The sequence below is a fragment of the Neovison vison genome, chromosome 5 (assembly GCF_020171115.1).
Source record: "Neovison vison isolate M4711 chromosome 5, ASM_NN_V1, whole genome shotgun sequence".
NCBI classification, from domain to species: Eukaryota; Metazoa; Chordata; class Mammalia; order Carnivora; family Mustelidae; genus Neogale; species Neogale vison.
The window spans coordinates 1,179,327-1,204,076 of NC_058095.1; the positions used below are offsets into that span (position 1 = coordinate 1,179,327).

At 67.0% G+C, this 24,750-nt stretch overlaps 3 protein-coding genes across 5 annotated transcripts; 2 read left to right on the top strand and 1 right to left on the bottom strand.

Moving 5' to 3' along the window:
• The first annotated feature begins 225 nt into the window (after positions 1–225).
• On the top strand, positions 226–1,065 carry PPP1R27 (protein phosphatase 1 regulatory subunit 27). Its single transcript, XM_044250327.1, has 3 exons — positions 226–415; positions 506–656; positions 942–1,065. The coding sequence occupies exons 1-3, from the start codon at positions 226–228 to the stop codon at positions 1,063–1,065; spliced, it is 465 nt and encodes a 154-aa protein (XP_044106262.1).
• A 620-nt stretch (positions 1,066–1,685) lies between these two features.
• On the top strand, positions 1,686–10,991 carry MCRIP1 (MAPK regulated corepressor interacting protein 1). Of its 3 annotated transcripts, none has more exons than XM_044247215.1 (5): positions 1,686–1,716; positions 7,698–7,752; positions 7,847–7,965; positions 8,478–8,579; positions 8,752–10,991. In XM_044247215.1, exons 2-5 carry the CDS (start codon positions 7,745–7,747, stop codon positions 8,814–8,816), a joined length of 294 nt encoding a protein of 97 aa, XP_044103150.1. In that variant the 5' UTR covers positions 1,686–1,716; positions 7,698–7,744; the 3' UTR covers positions 8,817–10,991. The 3 variants fall into 3 exon arrangements, with proteins under 3 accessions (XP_044103150.1, XP_044103148.1, XP_044103149.1); XM_044247213.1 differs by lacking the exon at positions 1,686–1,716 and adding an exon at positions 1,979–2,229; XM_044247214.1 differs by lacking the exon at positions 1,686–1,716 and adding an exon at positions 2,747–3,124.
• A 3,100-nt stretch (positions 10,992–14,091) lies between these two features.
• Positions 14,092–22,363, bottom strand: GCGR (glucagon receptor). Its single transcript, XM_044250192.1, has 16 exons — positions 22,139–22,363; positions 21,685–21,768; positions 19,870–19,976; positions 18,098–18,254; positions 17,918–18,020; positions 17,067–17,174; positions 16,865–16,986; positions 16,665–16,771; positions 16,427–16,583; positions 16,188–16,347; positions 16,057–16,117; positions 15,709–15,778; positions 15,340–15,428; positions 15,075–15,213; positions 14,963–15,004; positions 14,092–14,619 (listed from the first exon to the last, which is right to left on the bottom strand). Exons 1-16 carry the CDS (start codon positions 22,361–22,363, stop codon positions 14,389–14,391), a joined length of 1,962 nt encoding a protein of 653 aa, XP_044106127.1. The 3' UTR covers positions 14,092–14,388.
• Between the last annotated feature and the right edge of the window lie 2,387 nt (positions 22,364–24,750).

Sequence of the window (24,750 nt, forward strand, 5' to 3'; positions counted from 1 at the left end):
AGGGCCGGCGCTGCTCCGTTTCAGCCCCTCCCGGCGGGAGCATGACTGCGCAGCTTTATATAGCGCCATGGTCCTATATAAGACGGAGGCGCCGGGCGGCCCAGGAGCGCAGCGGTGGCGGAGGAGGAGGAGGAGGAGACTGCATGCGCGGTGTGATCCCAGCCGGACACGTCCCTTCCCCGAGCAGCAGGGTCCCCACACGGCGGGCCCGCCACAGCACCCAGGATGCCCAGCAGAACCAGCCGCTATGCCCGGTACAGCCCCCGGCAGCGGCGCAGGCGGCTGCTGGCCGACCGCAGCGTGCGCTTCCCTAACGACGTCCTGTTCTTGGACCACATCCGCCAAGGGGACCTGGAGCAGGTGGGGCGCTTCATCCGGACTCGGAAGGTCGCCCTGGACACCATCCACCCCTCAGGTGAGTGCTTGTGTGGCCTAGCGCGGGGTCTGTGCGGTGTCCCGGGAAGGCTCCGCCCTGACCCCTGCTGCCTGGCCATGCCCTGCACAGGTCTGGCCGCCCTGCACGAGGCTGTGCTCTCCGGGAACCTGGAGTGTGTGAAGCTGCTGGTCAAGTACGGGGCTGACATCCACCAGCGGGATGAGACCGGCTGGACGCCTCTGCACATCGCTTGCAGCGACGGGTACCCGGACATAGCCAGGTGAGGGGTCCGGCCACGGGCTCTGTCCCCACCACTCTGGCCTCAAGGAGCCTCCGGGATGTGGTCTGGGCGGCCCAGGTCCAGCTGAGAACCCCACGAGCTCCTGGAACCTCCTTTCTGCCGTCTTCCCTGCGGGCTGAACAGTCGTTTGCGCAGGGTCAGGTTCCCTTCTCTGCGCCCCTCCTGCAGAAACCCTACAAGGGTGTGGGTCAGCGGCAACCCGCGGCCCGGGGTGGGGGTCAGAGCGCCCTCGGCCACCTCCCCACTGCTGCCTTGGCCCCCCAGGTATCTCATCTCGCTGGGGGCAGACAGAGACGCCGCCAACGACGACGGAGACCTGCCGTCGGACCTCATCGACCCGGACTTCAAGGACCTGGTGGAGCTCTTCAAGGGGACCACGATGGACTGAGCCCCCCCGCCCCGTCTCCAGGGCTCGGGCCCTGCCTGGAGAAGTTGGGCACCCACCCCCAAAGTGCTCGGAACTGCCCGCCGGTGGGACCCCGGTACCTGGGCACCCCCCCTTCTGGCCTAGCTTTTTCTGCAGGTGAATTTTTTATTGGGATTCTTTTTACTTTTTCAATAAACGTCATTCGCTAGCCCCTGGTGGTAGCCTGGTTACTGGGGACGGGCCCCAGCTCCCGCGCTCCCGGCGGTCAGCGGGCCCTGCCGTCCACACCGGCTTGTGGGTCCGGGAGTCGGCGCCAACGCAGGCGGCCAGAGTCTCGGGGCTCCGAGCTGTCTGACCGCGCCAGCCCCGGCCCCCCCGTGACGCCGCCGCCCCAGCCGCTCGGCTGCGCTCCCCGCGGCTCCGCAGCCCCAGACACCGCAGGCCCCGCGCCCCCTACCCCGCCGCACCGCGGCCGGGCAACACCCGGCGCGCAGGCACAGCAACGTCCCGGCCTCGGGCCCCGCCCCCGCCTGCTGCGCGCGCCGGCCGTCACGTGGGCCTCACGCTCCCCGCGCCTGCGCCTGCGCACGGCGGTGACGTCACTTCCGGCCGGGCCCCTGCTGGCGGCGGCGGCGGCGGCGGAGGCGGCGGCGGCGGAGCGGGTGAAGTGAGGTGAGGCGGGCGCGGGGGCGGGGGCGGGCGCGGGGGCGAGATGAGGCGGGCGCGGGGGCGGGGCGGGGCGGGCGCGGCCGGGGCCCGCCCTGGCGCGGCGGTTGGCGCGGGGAGGGCTCGGGCGGGGTCGCGCAGGGCCGGGAGCCGGCGCAGCGTTCGGTCCGCTGCGCCCGAGTCGCTGGGCCTGCTGGGGGGCGCGGCGGGGGCGGCGGGGAGGGCCCGTGGGGACGTGGCGGGGCTGGTCCGCGCGGCGCTCGGGACCGGGCGCCCCGCCACCCGGGGAGATGGGCTCGGGAGGGGCAGCCGGGGACCCGCCCTTTTCGGTCTCTGAAGCAGCCGCCGCCGAGGTGGACAAATGTCCCGCCTTCCCCCGTCCCCCAAACGGACAGTCCGGAGGATGCTTCCTGCCTCCTGGGATGCAGCTGGCCAGGCCCCGCCGCAGCCTTTCCTTCCCGTTTTCCAGCCTTTCCCGCAGGCCCGGTGGTGCGGGGCTCGGTGCGGGGCGCAAAGCGGGTGAGCTGGGCCCGGCCCCCGGGGAGCCAGCTCACTGGGCTGCAGGGCCTGACGCCGCCCCGGGGGCTGCCGCGGTTGGTGGTGGCCAGGGGGTATGGCGGTGCCCATGTCCTGCGCTCTGGCCAGCCCCAGGGAGGCTTCCGAGAAAACGCGGTCTTTGAGCTGAATCTCAAGGAAGAGTATTGGGGGAGGGGACACCGCGAGCGGCCCCCCAGCTGGCAGTGGGAGCGCGCGCGAGTTCTGGGCCGAGAGCTTTCGGAGAGGAGCGGGAGTGGGGAGGAGGGGGAGCAGGGGCAGCGTGGGGCAGGACGCCAGCTTGGTTCGGGGTGAGGGGAGGGGATGGTGGGTTTCTGGGGCGGGGTGGGGGTGCACGGCCTCAGGGCTGTTGCTTGGGGCGGGAGCTGCTGCCCGAGTCAGGCCGGAGGGCGGAGGGCGGAGGGCGGAGGGCGGAGGGCGGAGGGCGAGGGCGGAGGGCGTGCGGCGTGCGGCGTGCGGCGTGCGCCTTAGAGGTTTTGCCCGGGTCCTCAGCGGAGCGCCTCTGCGGGTGCTCGCACAGCAGTGTTCTGGTGCCCGCGGGGATAGTAGGTCGTTTTCTGGGAGTCTTCATGGCTGGGATTGTGGGGTGCAGCAGAGACTCAGTGTCGGGGAAAGCGGAGACTAAGAAAACCTGAGCATCAGCTTTCGCAGGAGCGCAGAAGGACTACCGTGTGCAGAACGGCTTCTAACCCGAGTCCTCACCGTCGCCTTTCCGAACAAGCGTGTCCTCTCCTGTCTCTGCGCATGCGGCTGTGTGTGGGAAAGTCTGGGACGGGGGGGGGGCTGAGGGCTGGGCTTCGGGTCCCCCCATGCCCTGCCTCCCCCCAGGAGGCCTCCTTGGTTCCTGGGCAAGAGCAAGGTACAAAACGTATCCATCCGGGGAGACTCCTGAGCAGAACCACATTGATGGGAGGGTGTCCAGGGACCTGCCACAGGGTGCCACCAAGGGCATCAGTGGCTCTGAGGTGCTCAGGTGAGCTGAGCTGAGCTGTCTGGGCCTGGCCCTGGCTGCCGCGGCCCTGGAGGCTCGGATCCTGGGAGCCCCTGGGGGTTCAGACCGTACTCGGCTGGGTGGCGGCGGCTGCCTTTTCCTGTGTGCTGGGAGTTCCCGGGCCGCCGCCTCCCTGTGAATGGGCTGCCTCTGCATTTGCGTGCCCAGGACTGTCCTGGCCCGTGCTCTGTAGTCAGCAGTGGCCTGCCGCTCCCACAAATGCCCCGTCAGTGCGTTCTTCTCTCGTCAAGCAGGAGAGCCTAGCGCACATCCGTGGGGGCTGCTTTGGTTGAGACAGGGACTCCCGGGCCCGGGAAGGCAGGGATGGCCCTGGAGGCCGCAGAGCAAGCATGGGTGCGCTCCAGCCACAGAACGGTTCTGGACGCTGTCCTGTGCCTAGCCCGCAGCCGCCGGCCCCCATGAGCTCAACAGCCGTGGACCAGAGTCAGGCCCTGCAGCGAGCACAGTGTGGGGGGGCGCGTGGTTCTCTGTGGTGATGGCGGCTGGCAGAGGCGGTTCTGCCTCAGAGACTGTTTGGGCGTGAGCTGGAGCCCAGCGGTCAGACACACCTGAAGGAATAGATGGGGCCACGCTGAGGGCCTGATGGCATTAGAGGGCCCAGGACACGTAGGGTGGGGTATTACTTGGGGAGGGGTCAGGACCGGAGTTGGGGGGAGTCTCGTTGGGTGGGGGGTGGCTGCGAATGGGAAGAGGCGGCAGGCGAGCACGTCGGCGGCTCTGGGAAGGCTGGCCCTGGGCTTGCTGCTGGTGGGCTTGCGGGCCGAGGGGACACCGTCGTTGCGTCATCAGATCTAGACACCAGTGACCGAGCTGTCCCCCACATCACGGTCGCCCAGACTGGAAGGACGCGGCAAACATCGACGTGCTCGCGGTCGCCAGATGCGACCCTGTTTCTTTTCTTTTTTTTTTTTAAAGATTTTATTTGTTTATTTGACGGAGCAAGAGAGAGAAAGACCACAAGCATGGGGAGCGGGAGAAGGAGAAGGAGGCTCCCCGCTGAGCAGGAAGCCTGACACAGGGCTCCATCCCGGGAGCCCGAGATCATGACCTGAGCCGGAGGCAGACGCTCAACGGACAGAGCCCCCCCAGGCGCCCCAGAGTTGAGGAAATAATTGTGCCTCTGGTCCTGTGAGCAGAAGAGGGAAGGCAAATGAGGGGGCGGGGGGAGATGGTTTGGGAAGTGGTGCCAGCCAGGTACTCTGTGGAGGGGCCTGCCCTCCCTAGGCTGCCGTCCCTAGCCCTCATCCCCAGCCCTCCCCTGAGCACCAGGTCCCCGTCCTGCTGGACCGGAGGCTCCGTGGTCCTCCATGGCTCGGCCTGTCTTGCTAGGTGTCCTTGGCGTCCCCCAGGGCTCTGCTGCTCCCCCCAGCACGTTGGTCACCCAGCGACCCCACCCTGCCACTCTCGTGGCCCCAGTCAGCACTTTCTGTGTCGCAGCGGCACTCCGGTGTCCCTCTGGCTCATCGGAGATGCCCCGTGGTCAGCCAGCCCCCGGCCTCCCTTCCTAGCTGCCGCTCACGGACAGGCAACCTTGGCTGACGGCCCACCTTCTCCCCTCATTCCACCCAGACCGAGCCCGCCGAGGTCGGGGAGATGTCGCGCAGGCGGCGGTCGATCAGGCGCAGACTGGATGTGCTCCAGCTGTCCTCGTACGGGTCTCCCCACGGACGCGTTTCCCTTTCTCCCGTCGGAGCCTCTGTGGTTGGCCCTGTGCTGGGGCTGCTCCAGGGCGCCCGTGTCCCCGGCTTCCGTCGTCTGTCTTTCCCTCCGTGCCGCGTGTCCCGCTCTCACGCGACTCAGGCTCCCAGCGGTGTCGTCCTTCCTCGGGGGCCCGAGCAGGCTCGACACACACCCCCGTTCTTAGTGGTTCTTCCGTTGGGTGCTTGTGGGGGGCGCTTCTCCGGCCACTCCTGGGCACCTCTCACGGCCACGTGGCCCGTGTCTTGGGCACATGCCCAGAACTAGGATGGCTGGGGGTGCACATTGATCTTAGTGGGAAGTTTCTCTGGCATCAGGAATGGAGGCCCAGTCACCCAGTCACCGTAGGAGGTGGGGAGGGGGAGGGAGTGGCAGGTCACTGTCCCTTCTGTCTCCGGGAGGCTGCTTCTCCTGGTGCCGCTGAGTCTTGCCAGATGGCAGGGATCTGGTGGGGCTGGGGCCGGGACACGATGTTGGTGACAAAGGCCCAGGGGAGGGGGGCCTGGGACGGCGCAGGGGTTTCTCCGTCCGGGGGTCAGGCTGGTAAGACTCAGGCTCTAGTGGTCAGCCGAAGTGCGGTAGACTTCGTGCTGGGAGAGGAGGCGGAAGGTGGCTCCTTTTTAAAACGTCATTCTGTTTGTTCTTCAGGCCTCCCGGCCGTCCGAAGCTCCTGGATGTGTGATACAAAGGCCCGTGTTTGTCTACTTTGCCCAGGGTACTAGAAACCTTAGCTGAAGTAGGACGTCCGTAGGGGACGGCCTTTGTGATAGATGCGCAGGTCTGGGACAGGGAACTGATGTGACTTTCTGTGCTGCTGGTTTAGTCAGGAAGCCCAGTGGGGCTGGCTCCCCAGCGTAGGCCTGGGGCTCAGGTTATAGGGCTCAGACCCTGCAGGGCGGCTGCTCTGGGGCCAGCTCAGGTTAGGCCCTGGGTCTGCAGAGATGGAGAGGAGCCAGTGAGGTGTCCAGAGAGCCCCACTGTGGCATCGTGGGCGGACATTGTGACGGGAGCCAAGAGGGGGTGAGCACCTGAGTTGGCCCAGGGTGGATGAGTAGGGGACCCTAAGAGGAGGTCACATACCCGCACAGACTGGGTGGTCCCTGGAGGCTGCCTGGTGGGGAGAGCCCTGCAGCGGGCCAGGTGAGGCGGGAAGGGCAGGGCCGTGCAGCAGGGGCCTCCCCGATCGCGGAGCACAACCTGTGGGAGGGCTGACGAAGCCTGGACAGGAAGAGGCCAAGGGCTGGCTGGTCCTCCTGGCCCCTCCATCCTGTGGGTAATGGGAGCTCCCCAACTTGTCCGACTGCTGACAGCCCCTCGAGTGGCCCAGGGTGTCCTTAGGCCAGAAAGGGCTTTCTCTCTGCTCCAGTGTTCGGGGGACTGATGCCTGGGGAGGGTCAGCAAGCCCCCTGAGTCCACGGGAGGAGAAGTCCTGTGAGAGGGACTGGGCTGCTGCGGGGTGGGGTGGTGTGGAGCCTGGGCTGAGGTGGGTCGCCCAGGAAGCTGGTTTTGTGCTCTTCCGTGGTTCTGGTCTTGCTTTCTGGGCTGGTGGTTACCTGTGCAGGTGTTCAAAGGCTGGATCGCCGGTGACAGGACCGAGTAAGCAGAGAACAAGGACCCACAGCTTTCTGGTCCTCTGGGAAGGGCCGCATCTCTCTGTTCTGGGCTCTAGGAGGGAGGGGGGCAGAAGCTTTTGTTTTCAGGGTCCCCCTCTGTCTGCCCCCAGTACCTAGGGGTCGTCTGTTCTGGGGCCAGGCCAGGCCTGGGACTGGCTCTGTGGAGGCAACGTCTTTACTCTGTGCTCTGCTGTCAGCCAGAGAGGGGGGTACTGTTCCGCGGCTGGTTTGAGACTGAGCCTAAAAATACCAGCCCCCGGGACGCCTGCGGGGCTCAGTGGGTCACACATCTGCCTTTGGCTAGGGTCATGATCCCAGGGTCCTGGGACCGAGTCCTGCTCAGCGGGAGGACTGCTTCTCCCTCTGCCTGCAGCTCCCTTTGGAGTGTGCGCTCACTCTCTCTGCTGAGTAAATAAAATCTTAAAAATTACCAAGGCTTCCCCCTGGGCCCTAAAACCGGAGTCGACAGAGAGGCTGGAAATAGGCAGCAGCCCAGGGTCTTTGTGTCCGAGTCGGGCCTGACGGCTTCTTCCAGGCTCACACCTTTCCTCCTGCCCCGTCCCGTGTGCCGACTCACTCGTGCCCTGGCCTCAGGGCCCCGCAAGCTGGTCCTCCCCACGCAGCCCGTCCCTGTTTTACAGGTGGGAACTGGGCGCAGTGAAGACAGCACTCCAGGCCCTGTGGGCAGGGAGGGCAGAGTTGGGGTTCACTGGGGTCGCTGCGGCTCTCCCCTGCAGACCTAGATTTCACGAGAGGTGTTCTGTGACTCTGGAAAGGGGGCATCTGGGCACTGCCGTTGGAGCCATCCCAAGCCACCGACCGTGGGGGAAGGGGCTCCCTGGATAGGGGTGGTCCAGCAGCTGGCGGCTGCCCCGAAGGAGGGCACTGTGAGTTCAGGGCCAGGCTGCCAGCTCTCAGCCTCCAGCTGGTTGACTCTGCCCAGACCGTGGCTGGTCCTCCCCCCTGCGGGGCTTCTGGGTGGACAGTGAGCCCACGGCAGTTCGGCGTCAGCTTGATGGAGAACGTGGGCCGCACACCCCTCCCTCCCTCGAAGTTCCCACGGAGAGGGTGACTCTATCCCACTCCCAGGATCTGGGCTTCCTTTTCAGAGGCCGAGGGGACCCGGCTGTGGAGTGCAGGACCAGACACCCCCGCGATGACCAGGTGGGTGTTAGGCAGCAGGCTGGCCTCCCCTGGGGGGTAGGGGATGGGCCCCACTTCGCCCCCAGCCCTTCCTTATGTGCTCGGCCCCCCCCAGTTCCCCCGTCTCCAGAGTTGTCTACAACGGCAAGAGGAACAGCAGCCCCCGCTCTCCCCCCAGCAGCAGTGAGATTTTCACCCCAGCCCACGAGGAGAATGTGCGTTTCATTTACGAAGGTACGTGGGGCTCCCCCAGCCAGGGCTGGGGCGCCGAGAAGTCCTCAGAGCCCCCAGCGCCATCCCAGAGTTTGGGCTCTTGCCTGGCCCGGTCTTCAGAGGCCATGTCTGGTCGTGTGGCGGGGCGGGTGGTGGTGTGCGGCTCCCAGGGGAGGAGGCAGTGGTGTGGGCCAGGTGGTCTCCAGGAGAGGGAGCCCCTGTGGGAGACGGGAACATGGGGTGCTCTGGGAGGACCCAGCCGTGTGGAGGCGAGTGGCTGGGTGCGTGTGCCCACGTGTGCCAGGAGGGGGCTAGGCGAGGCGCCCGAGCCGAGGATGGAGAGCACTGGGTCACGTGTGTCTGCGAGCCCACCAGCAGCCAGGCCCGGGCGGGGGGCGAGAGCAGTCCTGGGGGCCGAAGCCGAGAGGTGGGGGGCTGGGGAGCGGGGGAGGAGGAGGGGCCCTGACCACTTGGACGCTGCCTGACTCCCCAGCCACACTGGGGTGCTGATGCCGCCCCCTTGCCTTTCACAGCCTGGCAGGGCGTGGAGCGCGATCTGCGGAGCCAGATGTCCGGCAGCGAGCGGGGCCTGGTGGAGGAGTACGTGGAGAAGGTCCCTAACCCCAGTCTGAAGAGTGAGCGGAGGAGCTGGCCTGGGGCGGTGCTGGGGGGAGGGCTGGAAGACAGCGTGGCACGGGGCCGTGGCACAGCGCCCCGGTTCCCCGGGCTGCCAGGGGCAGGTGCGGGACGGGTCCTGGGCCTTGCCTCTGTGTCCACGCTGCCACTGACCACTCTGTCCCCCGGCAGCCTTCAAGCCCATCGACCTGAGCGACCTGAAGCGCCGGAACACGCCGGACGCCAAGAAGTCCTGAAGCGCGCCGTGTCCCTCCCCTGGCCTCCAGGAGACCGGGGCGCCGCCTGATGCTGGGAGGGGGAGGGGCTGTAAACCCCAGGATCAGGAGGGGCACGATCGCTGGCCATGGCCTGCCCTTCCTCCCCGAGTCCCCTCCTTTCTTCTCGGGCAGTCTCCAGCTGTCCCTGTCACGGGGGAGGCCCTGCCAGCCCCTGCTCTCCCCGGAGCCGCGTCTTTGGAGCTGCCTGCCCTGCCCGCCCCCAGTCCAGGGCCTTGACTCTGACTTCTCTTCACTTCCCATCACCTCCTGTTGCCCCCACCCCCTGAGTCCCTACCCCCGGCCACTTCCACGGTCATGAGGGGGACAAGGGGGCCTCTGCTCTTTCCCAGGCTGGTGGGACTGGCTTGTCCCTGAGGGGTCAGGAGGCAGGACGGCGATGCTCTCTCCCATAGTAGTTGTGCGCCCCCCCACCAAGCCCTGCTGCTTTTCTGGGCTGGACACCTTGGGGAGCATCTGATCCTTCAGCCCGTTGTCCAGCCTGGCCCCTTCCTTTCCTGCATCAGCTTCAGGATGGCACTGAGCACCCCCTCAGAAAGGGTCCTGGGCGACCGGGCCTAGCCCCTTGCTGTCTGCGGCCCTGAGGCCACAGGTCTCCCTGCGGGAAGGGGTGTGAAGATGATCCTGGCCCTGTACCATGTGCTGGGAGGGTCACCAGGGCCCCCTTTTCTTCCTGTGCCCTTCAAAAGCCGAGTGTCTGTGCCTGGAGCCCAAGGACCAGTGAATAAAGGCGGGTGGTGCAGGAGCGGCCCCTTGGTCTGTCAGGCCCACGTCCGGCAGCCCACGGAGGGCTGGAGACCCAAGGTCAGGCCCCACCCTAACCCCAGAAATCCCATCAGCTCCCTGGGTTCCTCTAGGGGGCTCAGGCCTCTTATAGGGGGCAGTGGGCGCTGGGGGAGGAGAGAGGCTGAGGTGGCTCTCCCGTGCTCTTCGGGGACCATTGCCTTAGGGGTGGGGACCCTGGAGGCAGGAGGCTCCCTCTGCAGCCCTGGACCCGGGGGGGAGTGGTTCCTCCGCTGTTCCGATGAAGGAGTGGCCGCTGGGCCCTGAGGGAGACCCAAGTCACTTGACCTTCAAACCTGGAAAGCCCTGGTAGGCCAGGTCCCATACACGGAACTGGAGTTTATTTTGGGAACATGCTTTCCTGGAAGAGTACTCTGGGGCCTACAGGTGACTCCAGGAGGCGTCTTCTTGGGGGGTGCTCCTCAGGGACAGGGCACAGGAAGGACAGGTCGTGTAATAAACAGCCGCCTTGGCTCACTGCCAGTGGGAGCTGGCGGGTGCTGGCCCTGCGCCAGGTCTCTAACCGCGTGGCCTTGTTTGCTCCCTGGGGACCTGTGGGTGTCTTGCCGAGGGGTTCGAGTGCCCCCAGCCACCCTCCCTGGCCGCCTGCACTAGTGGTGATACCCGTGGGCCTGTCCATCCGACCACTGGGGGTGTGACCACAGGAGACCCCTCACGGGCATTTCACTCAGTATCCCTGCCCACTTAGGTTTTGCGTGGGGTGGAGGCGCTCAGCCTGGGGTCTTTGTGCCAAGACCCACCTCAGAGGTGGAGTGTGGCCCAGAGGCCACGTGCCAGGAGGGTGAGCGGAGCTCAGCTGGGCACTGGAGGTGGAGGCCCTGGAGGCAGGAAAGTGGGTGGGCGTGGAACCATCCCTTCCCTAACTTGGGTCCATGTGTCCCCTTTGGAGATTTTGCCTAACAGGTGAGGACTCTGAGTAGTCATCAGGGGGTGTCGGGGACCAGAGGGGAGGGGCAGATGGGGCGGAGGGAGGCGGGTTAGTGGGGAGGTTCTTCCTGTTTGTCGGGCGCCCTCTGGTCCGAGCCCAGCCTCAGCTGTGCTGCCTCCTCCCCGTCCAGGCTGCTGGGACTTCACTGTGGCCGTGTGGGTGCCCCTGAGTGGCTGGAGACCCCTGCCCTCCGGTGCAGTGAGGGGAGTGAGCATCTTGGTGGAGTGGGGACATCCCCTCTGCTCTGCCACCCTGTGCCCCGCACGTGCACACATCAGTCACTAGTTCATCGTGGGGCAACTTTATGACCCTACCTTTACCTCCTTCCAGAGGACGGCCTTACTCAAATTTTTAGGCTTTTGCTTTTACCACAATTTTGATTTAGTAAATACTGAGCACGTTTATGTGTATGGCCTGAACAATAATTCCCAGATATTTGATACACAGTCCGTGTTCCTTCTAACGTGAATATATGCCAGGTGGGTTACGGACTCGGGTGGAAAGGCAGAGCGTGTCTGCCGGGCCTGTCCCTGAGGGCGCACCGCCCCTCCCCCTTGGATGTAGTGAAGACCCCTTGGGTGCTTCAAGGTGCAGTTACTTGCAGTCTGCCTTTGGCTGGTCACCTCCTCCTGTGGACGGGCACCTCTGTCCCCCACGTTTCTGCAAGCTGGAGTGAGGTGCGGGGCTGCGTGGGGTGTGGAACGGTGGCTCTGGCCGCTGGGCTGGGAGCGCGCTGGCGGCTGTTCCGGGGAGAGCAGAGACCTGTTGGGGCTGCCCCAGCGAGCCGGAGGACGCGGAGCTGTGGGCGGGCATGCCCAGGCGCCCCGCGCGGATGTGCAGTGTTTGAGGGGGTGGAGGGGAAGGTGAGTCCAAAGTATGGGTTTGGGAGGACCACCGGGGGTGGGGGGAGAGATAAGCCCCGGAAGTCCTCTAGATCGTGATAGTTACCCGTGAGGGAGGAGGGCGGCCTGATCCCCGTCTAGCAGGGAGGAGGTAGGAGAAAGGGGCTGACGGTGGAAAGGGGGGTCAGAGAAAGAGCGAGCGGGGGGTGGGCGCTGGGGCTGCTGGAGCGTCCCCCGGGGGGTGGTTCGTGCAGAGTGGACCGGTCCCCCCCCCCCCCGTGCCTTGCCCGGCCCACCGACCTCTGTCCTCAGCTCTTCGTTTGTATTTCTGCTCCTAAGCAAGCACACACGGTTCCTTCTTGGTTTTCCGGTTTCGTTCTCCCTACGCGCTTCCCGGCCACCGTGCCTCCCGACAGACCGGGCTTTCTCTGCTCGCTCCGGTCACGGTCGCGCCAGTGCTGAGTGTTCACGTTACCGTGTCCGTTTGCAGAGCTGAACCGTGTGGTAAATTGTGACGGTTTTTTTCTGCCCAACATTTTGTTTTCCTTGAAGTTACTCACGGCCCTTTTTCACTTGGTTGGTGTTCTGTGCACTGACACTAAGTCTTGAACTGTCCACCGGGTCATCTAAGCTTCCCCAGGGTGGGCGGTCACTGGTCCCCCGGAGGGTGTGTCTCCTGCTAACTGCCCCCCTCGAGGTCCCCCTTTCCCCGTGACGCGCACTCCACCGGCACCGCGGCCGCCCTGGGCTGACCTCTCCGCTCGCCTAGGGTTGACCCTGTGTGTCCTCGTCCAGGTTTTCCTCGTCCTCGTTCTTGACTCTTTAGTAGCACGTGCGTACACACACACACGTACACACGCACGGTGCGCACACGTGCGAGACGGACCGTGTATTTGCGGGAGGGGCCGGAGTTCAAGGACTGCCGTGGAGATGGGAAAGAGGCGGAGCCCGGAGTGTTCATGTTCCTGGACCGAGAGAGGTGTGGGTGCTGGGCTGTGGGAAAGCGCCCCCCCCCCACGCCTGCAGGGTGGCCTGGTCAGAAGTCCATGTTCATTGGTGCGGCCGGTGCAGCCCCTGCCAGGCCTCCGCGCTCAGCCCTGCCGGTCCGCTCCAGTTCTCCTGGGGACAGGGACAAGGTGAAGGAGGAGGGCAGAGGGAGTCCGGCTGGGGCGGGCTGTCAGGAGGCCGCTGGGTGAGCAGCTCGCCCCCACCCCCGGGCGGTCCCCACCCCTGAGCGCAGCGGGCGTGAAGGAGAACCGCTCTCCGCGTGCGAACCTGTGCCCCACACGGGCTTCCGCGGCGCACAGGCTGGTGGGCGCGCCCCGTGGGCCGGGGCTCCGGAGGGCCCAAGAGAGGTGGTCTGAAGCCTCAGGGTCAGGGGCCTCGGCCTGGCCGCCGCGTGGCTGGCGCTCCCTCCCTGCTCTGCCGACCCTGCCCGTCTCCGCACCATCGCCCGCCTGCCTGGGCCACAGAGCTCCGTGTGCCCCGACCAGCGGCCCGCTTCTCCGGGCCCGCCCCTGCCGCGTCCCTCCCCTGCCGCGTCCCGACCTGCCTGCGGGGCTGTGGGCCCCATGGGGTGACGGGCCCCTCAGGAGGGCCCCAGTGCCTGGCGGGGGAGTAATTTTATTTACCTTTCCTGAGAGGCCTTCTGTCCGCTCATTTTCTCCAATTAGCCTGGCTCTGCCTGAGCAACTCCAGCCCACGTGGCCCGAGGAGGCTGTGGACACCCCACACCCCTGAGCTCCGCAGTCACCTTCTGCCGGCGCCTTGAAGCGGGGGCACCTGGCCCACCGAGCAGTGTGTGCTCTCCGGTCTGGCTCCCTCCTCCCGGGGCGCTCCTGACCCGTGAGCACAGCCCCCACGCCATCTCCGCTCCCGCACTAGCTCCCCAAGACGGTGAGCTGGACCTCAGCGTGCGCCCCCAAACAGTTGGGCTCCGCACCCCAGTGCACTGCCTGGCTCTTCCGGTGTAGGACGCTCGCTCCCCTCAGGGTCCTGGCCTGCCCGGCAGGGTGCCCACCCAAATACTGCGGACAGGGTCCTTGCTGCACACAGCCACCCAGCCTCGCGCCGGTGTGGAGGGGGTCGGGCCCCTCTGCCAGGCGATTGTGTCAGGACCACAGGGGTCTCAGGAGAAGGGCTGCTGCCGTCACTCGTCATTCCAGTTCGCAGCGGTTGGTTTCTCCCCATTTCATCTGGATCGTCTGCCAATGCCCTTGTTGGGCCTGAGTCCAGCCCTGGCCGGACTCCAGGATACAACCAGAGGTGTCCACACGGGGCTGGTGGGAAGTGCGGCGCGGGGGGCTTCCCTAGGCGTCCCCCACCGTTCGTTCACATGCCTGTTTGGGCAGATAGTGACCCTCTTGGGGTCTGGGAGCCAAAATGGCGGACGGGCCATCCACTCTGGCGCAGGGTGTGCTGAGCCCCTCTTAAACCAGCAAGGGAGGGCGGCCGGAAACCGCTCCAGCGGGGGTGGTGGGGCCGTGGGGGGCGCACTGCCAGCCATGAGTCATGTTTGGGACCCTCTCGGGGGTTCCAGCTCCAGTTCATCTGTAAAGCGGGGACTCCCGGAGGGAGCACACTAGATCTCAGCCCCAAGCGAGGCTGCTCCCTTCCGATGGGGAGGCCCTGGCCCAGTGCGTACCTCTCCCTCAGCCCAGCTCTCCCGGGTGTGCCAGGTAGTCCCGGCTTGGACACTTTATTGTCGGAGAATACACGTTTCCTTGAGCTCGGCCTGCCGGCAGTGCTCCTCCCAGCACGTCCCCCACTGCAGCACGGAGCAGGTGTGCAGGGAGCCCCCAGCCCTCAGACCACCCCACTGTGGCCGGTGAGCAGCGAAGCCACCGTGGCTCCCAGCCCTCCTGCCGCCGCCGGGCATCTGGCTCTGCATGGTCCAGCAGTGCCCTCTCTCAGCCCCCGAGTCCAGCCCTAGCTGGGCCTCCTGGGGCCTCCTGGAGCTTTAGAAGGGGCTCTCGGCCAGCCCGGGGAGGCTGCTGACCAAGCAGGGGTCTGCACAAGGGTCCCGGCCAGTCCCATTGCTGCTGCCCCCGGACCTGGAGAGCAGCGGCTTCTCGCTGGGGGGGTCGCCCGTGGGCCGGGCTGGGGGTCCGAGCCTGCTGCTGTGGCGTTCTTCCTGCAGCAAGCGACCGGCACGCCAGCGGTTCCAGCGCCGCAGCAGCTCCGACTGCACCTGGGGTGGGGGCAGGGCAGGTCGGGCCTGTCCCACAGTCCCAGGCTCCCAGCCTTGAAGGACTACGGGGCCCCAGGTGCAGAGCAAGGCAGGCTCCAGCCAGAACACTGGGCTCTTCCTTGTCTGGGCGCCCCCTTCACCGTGTGCTCCCCAAGGACCAGCCCAAGGCCGTCTCGGGGTCCAGCGCCCAGAATCATGGTGACTGTGACCAATAAGCGCAGACGGACATGAAGGCCTACACCGCCGCTCCCCCCAGCTGCATGGGGGAGGCCAGGGAGCCTTGGTGCCGCTCTGTGCCTGGCTGCTCCCTGGCTGCACGCTGGGACCAGACATCCCCACCTACCTCCTTATTGAGGAAACAGTACAGAACAGCCACCAGCAGGCCCTGGAGAGAGGGGCCAGTCAGGGCGGCACCCAGGCCAGGGGCCCAGGTGGTTATAGGGGGCGGGCCGCACCTGGAAGGAGCTGAGGAAGAGGTCGAAGAAGAGCTTGGCAGAGCGCAGGGTCCCCTGGGCGTGCTCGTCGGTCACGAAGGCAAACACCACCTCATGGACCCCCAGCAGGGGGATGAGGGTCAGCGTGGACTTCGCCAGCCTGTGGGTGGGAGTCTGAGCCGCCAGGCCTAGCCCCGCCCATGGGGCGCCCCTGGCCCGCCCCCCGCCTCGCCCCTCCTGGCCCCTGCGGTAGGGGTCTAGGGTTCTGCTGGCTGCCCGCACCCACCGGAACTTGGAGTCTGTGTGGCGCATCTGGCGGGCTCGCAGTTTGGCCGTGAGGATGAGAAGGATGCGGATGAAGATGAAGAAGTTGATCTGCGTGTGGAGGGCGCAGCTCAGGACAACCCCGGACCCCGCCCTGAAGCCTTCCTGGCCCCCCTGGCCCTGGGGCTGCTGGGCCCCCAGCTGGGGACGAGCGGCTGAACCCGAGGCCAGGGTCCCCGCCTGAGTGCCAGGGCCTCGCTCCCTGTCTGCCCAGGCAGGATGTCAGGCGAACCAGCAAGGGGGGACCTGGGGCGGGGTTGGGGCGGGCAGACCCCAGGCCTCTCTGCCCCGCCCTGTGGGGCCAGCGGGGGCTGCAGGTACGCGTCCTCACCAGGATCGCCAGGAACACAGGGAAGCGCAGGATCCACCAGAAGGCCATGTTGTCGTTGCGGGTCCAGCACCTGTGGGCGGGGCCAGCTCACACCCCGCCAGCCCCCCACCCCCTGACGTCATGGGGATCCAGTCAGCGCTTGGGGTAGGAGGGGAGATGGTCCTAAAGGACCCCCATCCTGGGGCAGTCTTGCTTTCCCGCCCACCACCACCTCCGGCTACAGGTGTCCCCCCCACCGCGCCCCAGTGCTGCCCGGGTACTCCCCACAGACCCAGCCGAGGGCGCCGCGCCCAGAAGGGGTGAGCCCGGGGCCGCCTCGGGTCCAAGTTCTGGTCGGCTCATACTCACTGGATGTTCTCAAACAGGCACTTGACCACGGCCCAGGGGATGACAAAGAGCATGGGGGCGCCTGCGGGGAGGGGGCAGCTGTGGCCCGGCAGCCCCGGCCAGCCTGCCCCCCACCGTGCCAGCCTACTCACCCCAGCCGATGCCCAGGTAGAGGGCGAAGAAGCTCCTGTCCGGGAGGGCGGCGAGGCCCAGCAGGCTGTGCAGGTACACGCCCTCCACCAGCAGCCAGCTGTAGTTGGCCACCACGCCGTACTGCATGAACACCGCGGCCACCCGGCAGCCGGCCACCGCCTGGCCGCAGGGGCCTGTGAGCTCGGGTCACACACCCCCCGCAGCCCTGGGGCCGGGCGCCCGGAGGGTGGGTGCTCACCCCGTCACTCAGCCAGACGCTCACGCGGAGGTCATCCCCGATCTTCTGGCTGTACCGGGTCTTGAGCAGCGCATCGATGACCAGCACGGAACTGGCCTTGAGCACGAAGGACGCGAACAGGTTTGCGTGGATGTAGTTCCGGGTGCAGCGGAGCTGGCTGCGGGGACAGGGGGTCAGGGCCCGCCTGCTGCCCTGCCCGCGGGGTAGGGGGCCGAGCGGTGGGTGGGGGTGGGCGTACCTGAGGCCCAGCAGGAGAGCCAGCGCCAGCAGCAGCGCCCCCAGGGACAGAGAGTACCCCACCGTGTACATCACCTGAAGGCCGCTGTACATCTCGGCCGCCTCCTTCTACGAAGGGCAGTGGCTGGTCAGGGCCGGAGGGCCACTATGCCCGCCCCCTCCCCTCCGGCCTGGCTCCTGCCGCACCTGCCGTGGGCTCACCTGGCCCTCCAGCTCGCGCTCGTCCATCTGGCACTGAGACGCGTTGCGCCAGGACTGCCCCCGCGGCCCGCGCACCCACTGCCCATCGGGCCCGCACTTCTTGAAGACGAGGCGGTGCTGCACTGGGGGCCCAGGCTCCGATCAGCCCCTGAGCTCTAGCCTCGGCCCCCTCCGCCACCCCCCAATGCCCCTCTGTGGTCACCTTTGGGGTGCCAGGGCAAGTACCAGGGGCAGGACGTGTTGGCCGTAGTGTTGGCAGGGGTGTCCGGCCAGCAGGCGTACTTGTCAAAGGTTCTATTACAGACCAGCTCTGCAGGGCGAGGCAGGACGGGGGTGCCCCTCAGTAGGACGGGGCTCCTCCCGGAAGCCCCCATACCCCACCCTCTGCCCCCAGCATGCAGTCCCCCCCCCAGATCTCCCTGGGTCCCGGCAGCCGCCTCCCCCTCGCGCACCACCCCAAACCCACCTGAATTTGCTCCTCCTTCTCTGGGGCGGAACCCCTGTCTATGGGCTTCCTTCCAGGGTCCAGGGTAAGCTCCATAGCTCAAACCCCATCCTCCCCTCTGCCCAGCAGAGGCCCCCTCCCATGGTCGGACAGTGGTACTTGGCCTGCTGGCAAGCTGCTCCTACCCTAACCTCCTGCTGTGACCCTAAGGGGCCCTCAGGGCTTGTACGGAAGGGGGTGCCCGTCCCTGCTTGAGCCCTCCCCGGGAGGGCCCATCTCCCTCTCCTGCCTAGGCCTTGTGTGGTCTGGCCACTTTCGTGGGCTCCTCCCCCCAACACTGGCTGCCCCCTGGGCCTGGAGCTCCACGGGAGCAAAGCTGGTGGTCCTGGGACCAGCCAGAGGGCGGGGCGAGGGCAGCGGACACCCAGTTCTGAGGCAGCTCTACCGTTTCTTTTATATGCTGGTGTGTGGTCTCGGGGACGTCCCTGACTGGCCTCTCCATGGTCCCCTATCAATGGGGGACAAGGGAATAGGGCCTTGTCCGGCAGGGAGCTCCATAGCCGCTGCCTGGCCAAGCCCTGGACTTGGCGGAGCGGCCAGGGGCTCACCCGTGGGGGGGGGCAGCAGGCTCAGGTTGGAGAGACACTGGTCACCGTAGAGCTTCCACTTCTCAAACAGGAAGTCCATCACCTGCGCAGATGGGGCCTGTGGCTGGGGGACAGAGGGAGGGACAGGTGGGACAGAGCCGCGTCAGCAGAGGGGGGTGGGGGCCCCCCCGCCATGCTCACCTGGCAAAACAGCAGCAGCAGCAGCAGCAGGAGGTGGGGGCAGGGCGGCGGGGCAGGGCACATGCCTGTGAGCAGCCACCCACCCACCACATCGGGCTGGGGCCGCACTGCCAGGCAGGGGGGTCCTTGTGGGGGCTTCTGGTCGGAGCAGCAGGGCCTGCGGACAGACACCCACGTGAGAAGGCCCGGCTGGGTCTGCTGTGGCCAGCGGGCTGGGGGCTTTCCTCGAACCACCCCGCTGAGCCTCGGGTCCTATGGAGGAGGCAGGAGCCGGGAGGAAGAAGACACCCCAAGGAGTAGCTCTTTGCCGGCGACGGGGCAGGGGTCTGGCTGTGCCCTGGGAGGTGCCGCCCAGGGTCCTGGAGGTCCTGCGTCTCCCCTGGGTGGAGCTGGGTTTCCCGTGGCCCTGCCCGTGGCTGCCTCTCCCGCAGCTCACACGGGCCCTGTGCGCTGGTGGTGCTTCCATCCTCCTGTGGGAAGCAGCAGCCCCAGGACCCAATGCCTCCCTTTAGCCCTTGCCATCCTCCCACCTATTCTTAGCCCCTGGGAAAGGCAGCGGGCCAGGCTGGGGCGGGACGCCAGCGCCATCCATCACAGTGGTTAGTTATCAAGGTGGCCCCCGGCCAGCTCCCTGCCCTGCCCAGGAGACCGGGAGTGTGGGCACAAGCTCAGGACGGTCCCCGTCCCACACAGCACCCTTCCCAGGCCCTGGGGTATCCCTATGTGCCCTCTGGGCCCCACGCAAGGCTCACGCCCCACCCCTGGGGCACGTGGCGCAGGTGGCTGGCAGCACAGTCCTTCGGGATGGTCAGTGCGGCGGCTAGGGGCCCAGACGTGGGACCCCCGCCCTGCTGGTGCTCGGGGGGCCTGGCCCAAGTCTGAGCAGAGCTCCGGGCCAGAGCCCCATCTGTTCTCCTCTCCTGCTTTCTCTGACTCCGACTGAATTCCGCGGGGGCAACAGGGAGGGGTCCTTTAGGGCCTGGGCTGTGGGCCCCGTAGGAATGACTTGTGTGAGCCCTCCAGGTCTGCGGATGGGCCCTGGCAAGCAGTGAGCAAGAGATGGATGGATGGATGGACGGTCGGACAGATGGACAGACAACCAGTAGGCTGGAAGACAGTGAGTGGCCGGGGTAAGGGGGGCCGCACGGGGTGCCAGCTCAACCCAGGACTCCCCTGAGACTCCCCCTCGCCCCTGAGGGGACCCTGAGACACTACCGCGGAGGGCGAGAGAGCTCAGGTGCCCAGGGTGGGCACCTAGACCCCAGCGTGTTGTGGGGCTCCCAACCCGGCCCTCAGTCATGGGTGCAGGCCAGGCCTGGTGGAGGCCTCACCCAGCGGTCACGAGTCCCCAGTCCCTGGGCCAGGTGAGGCATCACCGAGCTGCGGCTCAGGAGAGCAGGGGCCACGGTGCGCATGACCCTTCCCGCAGGAAAGGTGCCGCAGGTGGAAACTGAGGGCAGGTTCGGCCCCCTCCAGCTCCGGGGTCACCCGCGGGGGTTCATCTCCTGATTCTGATCCGGCAGCCCTGTCTGCTGCCCGGCCCTTGCCCAGCCAGGCTGGGAGGGTAAGGAACAGCCCAGACAGAACCAGCCTCTTGCAGGCTGTACCCAGTGGCTGGAGGGAGAGCTGGGCAGGCAGCTCGGGGTGCAGGGCGGCCCGCGAGGCTAGAGACTGGGTGAGAGCAGGGACGGTGGCAAGGGCTGGCTGAGAGCCTGGGCAGGAAGGCAGATGTTCCCTGCCCAGATGCCCTGCAGCTGGCGCGAGGGGCCGACAGCAAAGCAGCTCCAGGACCGCAGGGCTGTCCCTCAGCGAAGCTGTTGGCGAAGCGGGAGCCGGGCCTGCCGACTTCCGGCTGTGCCAGGCTGAGGCCCTCAGGCCCCTGCCAGGGGCGCCCGGATGTGAGGCCGGCCCGTTTCTGGCTCTGGGTCCGAGGGTGCACAATTTCCCTTTTCCGAGCCTGTTTCCCCCGCTGGTCTAGTGGGGGTCCCTGCTTCCTTGTCATGAGGCATCAAGAGCTCTGCCACCAGAAGAGGGGGGACTGTCGTCTCCAGGCCCCTCCTTCCTGTGAGCCCCTGACAGGGGCAGGGGGTACCCTGTGCTGAATGAATGAGCTTGAAACCCAGGTGCTGAGGTGGTCAAAGGCACAGACCCAGCGGTGCCAGTGACCCCGCTCCCAGGGTCTCCCCCCTCTGCCCCGGTGTTAGCCTTATTACCCTTGGTGGAGCCAGTGAGGGGGGACGGGGGGGGCGCCAGGGCCCTGCGGGACGAGCCTCGGCCCTTCATGGACCCAGTGGCCCTGCTCCCTCCCAGTAGGTCCTGGACGGTCCCAGCACAAATATGAGCTCCGGCTGGACATTCAGCAGGGCTTCACGTGGAGAGTCCGGGGTTGCCAAGGGGATCTCCCTTCCCAGCGCACCGCAGGGCTTCACGCAGCCCACCTCCCACGGGGGTGGGGGGGGCTGCTGGCCCCAAGCCCCAAGCCCCACAGATCACAGCACTCCTTGGTGTTCAGGGCCCGCCGGCATCCTAGCAGTTCCCACTGGGGTAGCTGAGGGACTCCCGGACCGGAGCTGGAGGAGGCCCCCAGAATGGGTGGGTGGCCCGTCAGACAGGCAAGGGTGCCACGGTTACCCGCCCCCACCGCTTGCCCCAGGATCCCAATGGGTGGGGAGGAGGATTCCAAGCCTCAGAAGGGTCTGAGCTGGGGCGGGGGTGGGGGGGGGGAGGCTGTTTTTGTGAAACCAGAGCAACTAGCAGGAAGGTCATGGCCCCTGGGGTAGGCTCAGGGGCCAAAGGCTGTTGACAGAGAGGGATTCCTGCTTCCTCCCCACCCCCCTGGGGCGGGGCTGACCCGGATGCCGCCAGGGTGCAAGTCCCCACCAGCGGCAGTCCCCCCCAACCCCCCCACCCCGGCTCGGAAGGACCCAGACACAGCCAGGGCCGGTCCTCGAAGATGTGAGTGTCCAGATGTCAGGGGGGCCAGTCGGTTCAGGGTGGGGGCCTCGGAGGCCCGGAGGTGAGAACAGGGCAGGGCAGTGACCTGCCCTCTCTGCGGGTCAAAGTGACAAGTGTGGGCCCCACAGAAGAGCAGACCAGGTGGGGTGCCAGAGCCACACGCCCCCTCCCAGGGACACCCAGGCGGAGGGGATACCGCTGGGGAGTCCTGGGAGCTGGGGCCCTCCACAGGGGACAAGCAGGGCTACCCACAGCGCCAGGCCCCTGGGGTGTCCCTGCGGTGCTGCACGTGGGCCCCTTGGGGAGAGCAACGAGGAGTGGCCGGCAGCGGGACAGAGTGCCCAGGGTGGTGAGGGCAGGGGAAGCGCTGAGCACCCCCCCCCAGCACCTGAGGGTGCGGGACCCAGTCGACTGTCTGAGCGGGAAGGGCGCATCTGGGGGTGGGGGCCAGAGGGGTCCGACAGGGGTGAGGACTGCGACATCCCAGGCCCCAAGACCTCCTGGCGCAAGACTAGGGGTCCCCGCCCGCTGTTTCCGTGCTGCCAATGCCGTGGGCCCTGGCCGCGCCCGCCCGTCTGTCCCCCGACCCGCGGCCCTGCGGGGCCGTCCCCTTGGGCTGGCCAGGTGCTCACCGTCTGCGGCTCCGGCTCCCGCTCCGGCCCCTGGCTCCCTGCTGCCCTCCGCGCCCGCCGAGCGCAAACTTTCCAGCGGCGACGCTGGGTGGCGGTGGTGGCGGTGGTGGCGGCGCAGGCGGGCAGGGGCGGGGGCGGGGGCGGGGGCGGGAGTGGCCTGCGTAGTGGGGGAGGGAGGAGGGAAAGGGGGAAGCCGCAGACGGGGGTCCCTGTCTGCCCCTCCCCGCAGCGCTCCCGCCGCCCACCACCGTCCCCCAGGCGCGCCCTCGAGATCCCGGCCCCGGACCCTGCCTGCGGCTTCGCACCCGCGGCGCCCCCAGCGCAGACCGCGCCCCGCAGACCCCCGCCCCGCAGACCCCCGCGCAGACCGCGCCCCGCAGACCCCCCCGCAGACCCCGCCCCGCAGACCCCCGCGCAGACCCTGCTCCGCAGATCCCCCGCCCCGCGAGCTCGCCGTGCGAACGCCCGCGCCTCGGAACAGGCTGCAGACCGGGTCACCCCGGGCCCACAGCTCCCCGCGGGGCTCGCGGACGGGCAGGGGGTTGACCACCTCCACTGAGGTGGAGGCTGGGACTGGACGCCCCCTCCTCTCGGTCCCCCTCCCAACCAGCCGCCTGTGGCCATCCTCCAGCTTCTTTCCCCGTGCGGAGCTGATTTGCTCCGAGGACTGGGCCCCCATGAACCACGCAGCTCCTAAGTGACATTTCTTTCCAACCGCAGAGCAGGCTGGACGGGGTGAGGGAGGACGGAGCAGGTGGGGAAGGGGATCCCCCTGGGGCCCCCCATTTAACCCTGGGTCTCTGGTCCCCCTCTCCAGCATCACTCACTCAACAGCCCCTTGGGTGGGACATGCCTTTCCCCACCCGGCTGCCCCTGCTTCTCCAGGGCTGCCCTGTGGCCAAGGTGGACACTCTACTCCTTCTCTCCTTCTCTCCCTCCTCCTTCCCGGGCTTCTGCCCCCAGTCACCCTCCTGAGGATGTCCTCTCCTGGGCGCCTGGGTGGCTCAGTGGGTTAAGCCGCTGCCTTCGGCTCAGGTCATGATCTCAGGGTCCTGGGATCGAGTCCCGCATCAGGCTCTCTGCTCAGCAGGGAGCCTGCTTCCTTCTCTCTCTGCCTGCCTCTCTGCCTACTTGTGATTTCTCTGTCAAATAAATAAATAAAATCTTAAAAAAGGATGTCCTCTCCTGTCCCATTTCCCTCCCCCAGGTCTAAGACCTGAATCCCAGCCCATACTCAGCGCCAGTGACTTCTGGGCCACCAAGCCCGGTGGACACTTTGGGGCCACATCCTTCCTGGCCATTCAGCATCCTGGGACCCTGAAGGTCATGTCCTCCTAGAAAGCTCTCCTGTGCCTGTGGCTCCCCTGGCACCCTCCTCCTCATCTGCACGCCCCTCTGCTCTCCCTTTCTCTCCCACAGCTCCCACAGCCCCACCTGGGGAGCCCTCGACCCTGGGCCACTCCCCTCTCCTCAAGGCACCTCCAACACCCTCTGGCCTCTGGACACCTGGCCCGTCAGCAGGAGGGAAAACCCAGGAAGGTCTCCTGTCCATCAGCAAGTCTTCACTGTCCTTCCGGTGTTTCTCTGGAATCAGTCTGGGGCCTACTCTCCGCTGTCAGCCCCTTTCCAGCCACCCACCGTCACCCAAGACGTCCTCCCTGGCCCAGCAGGTCAGCAACTTTGTTAGATGTTGTTCTTTGTCTTGGGGCCCTTAACCCGACTCTGCTTCTGTTTTACGGGGTGTTGGTACCCATGGGCCTCTGTTTCTCCCAGAGCAGAGCTGACACTGGTCCCCGCTGCCCTGGGATGGATGGACAGACAGCCGGCCTTTAGTGGGTCTCTGCCTGGCCTCTGTCTGGAGTCTCACAGGGAGGGGCTCCCAGGGCTGCACGCATGTGTCGGCAGGTGCCCTCCAGACCTGTTCCTGCCGCCCACCTGAGACCCTGCCCCCAGAGCGAGACTTTCTCTTTTGGTTCTGGGACTGGGCCAAAGGCAAAGATCAGAGGCAAAGGTCAGAAATTCTGGCTCTGCCTGGGTAGGGGCTGCCCGCCGCCTGGGCAGAGGCCGCAGGTGTGGGAGGAGGGGGCCATGCGACTCCTTCCCTGCACCCCTCCCCCACACCCTTCCTCCAGCTCCCCACCCCTTTCTGGGGGGTGGAGCACCGGTGTGGGAGGGCACTGATCTGGGGGGTACCCCCTTCCATCCCCTGGGAAACCCTGCCCTGCAGCCTTGGTGGAGTCCCGGCCAGGAGATGAGTTAGAATGAGTGCAGAGCCCCTGGAGCTGCATGGCGGGGGTGGGGGTGGGGTCACACCTGACCCAGGTGACGGGTGACACAGTGGGGGGCGCACGGCCTTGGTGGGTGCCGATGGGACAGATGGGGGTGGGGGCCTTCCTGGGGCTGGGCCACCTCTATTTACAGAGCTGATTCATAAGACATAAACAGAGAAGGAGCTGGGAATGGAGGGGGCTGGGACTTCCCACATAGCCTCTGAGGGCTGGAGAGCTGAGGAAGGAGGCTGCTAGGGACCCCATGGGAGTGGCGTGTCCCCGGAGGTATGCAGGCTCCTGAGTTCTGGGGAAGACTGGGGCGGAGACTGCCCTCCCCCGCCCCCCCCCACGCCTGCTCCCTGGCCCCTGGAATGCGGGCTCTGTCCGTCTGCACCCTGGGTTCTGCAGAGAACACCAGCGGGGCTGAGTTCAGGCGCTTGACCCCATGGGAGGGAGGCTGTGGCCCCAGGAGGCCCTGCTTGCCTGTCTGCAGAACCAGACGGACCTCGCGACCATGTTCCTGGGGGCTCATGACGGCAGCAAGGAGGGCAGGGGTCCGGACGGGCCAGTGCTGGACACAGACCCAGCGCAGAGGGACCCCGGGTGGGGGGGCGCGTCAGGGCTGACTGAGAAGCTGGAGGGAACAGCGGTGGTGGGCGTTGGCCGGCCGGACAGAGCCGCTGCCTGTGGCCCGGGCAGAGTCTCCCACACACCTTCACGGGCCACGGACGCCCCACTTTGGATATAGTTTTATCCCCGGCGTGTACTCCTTACCACAGCCGTCCCAGAGGTGTCC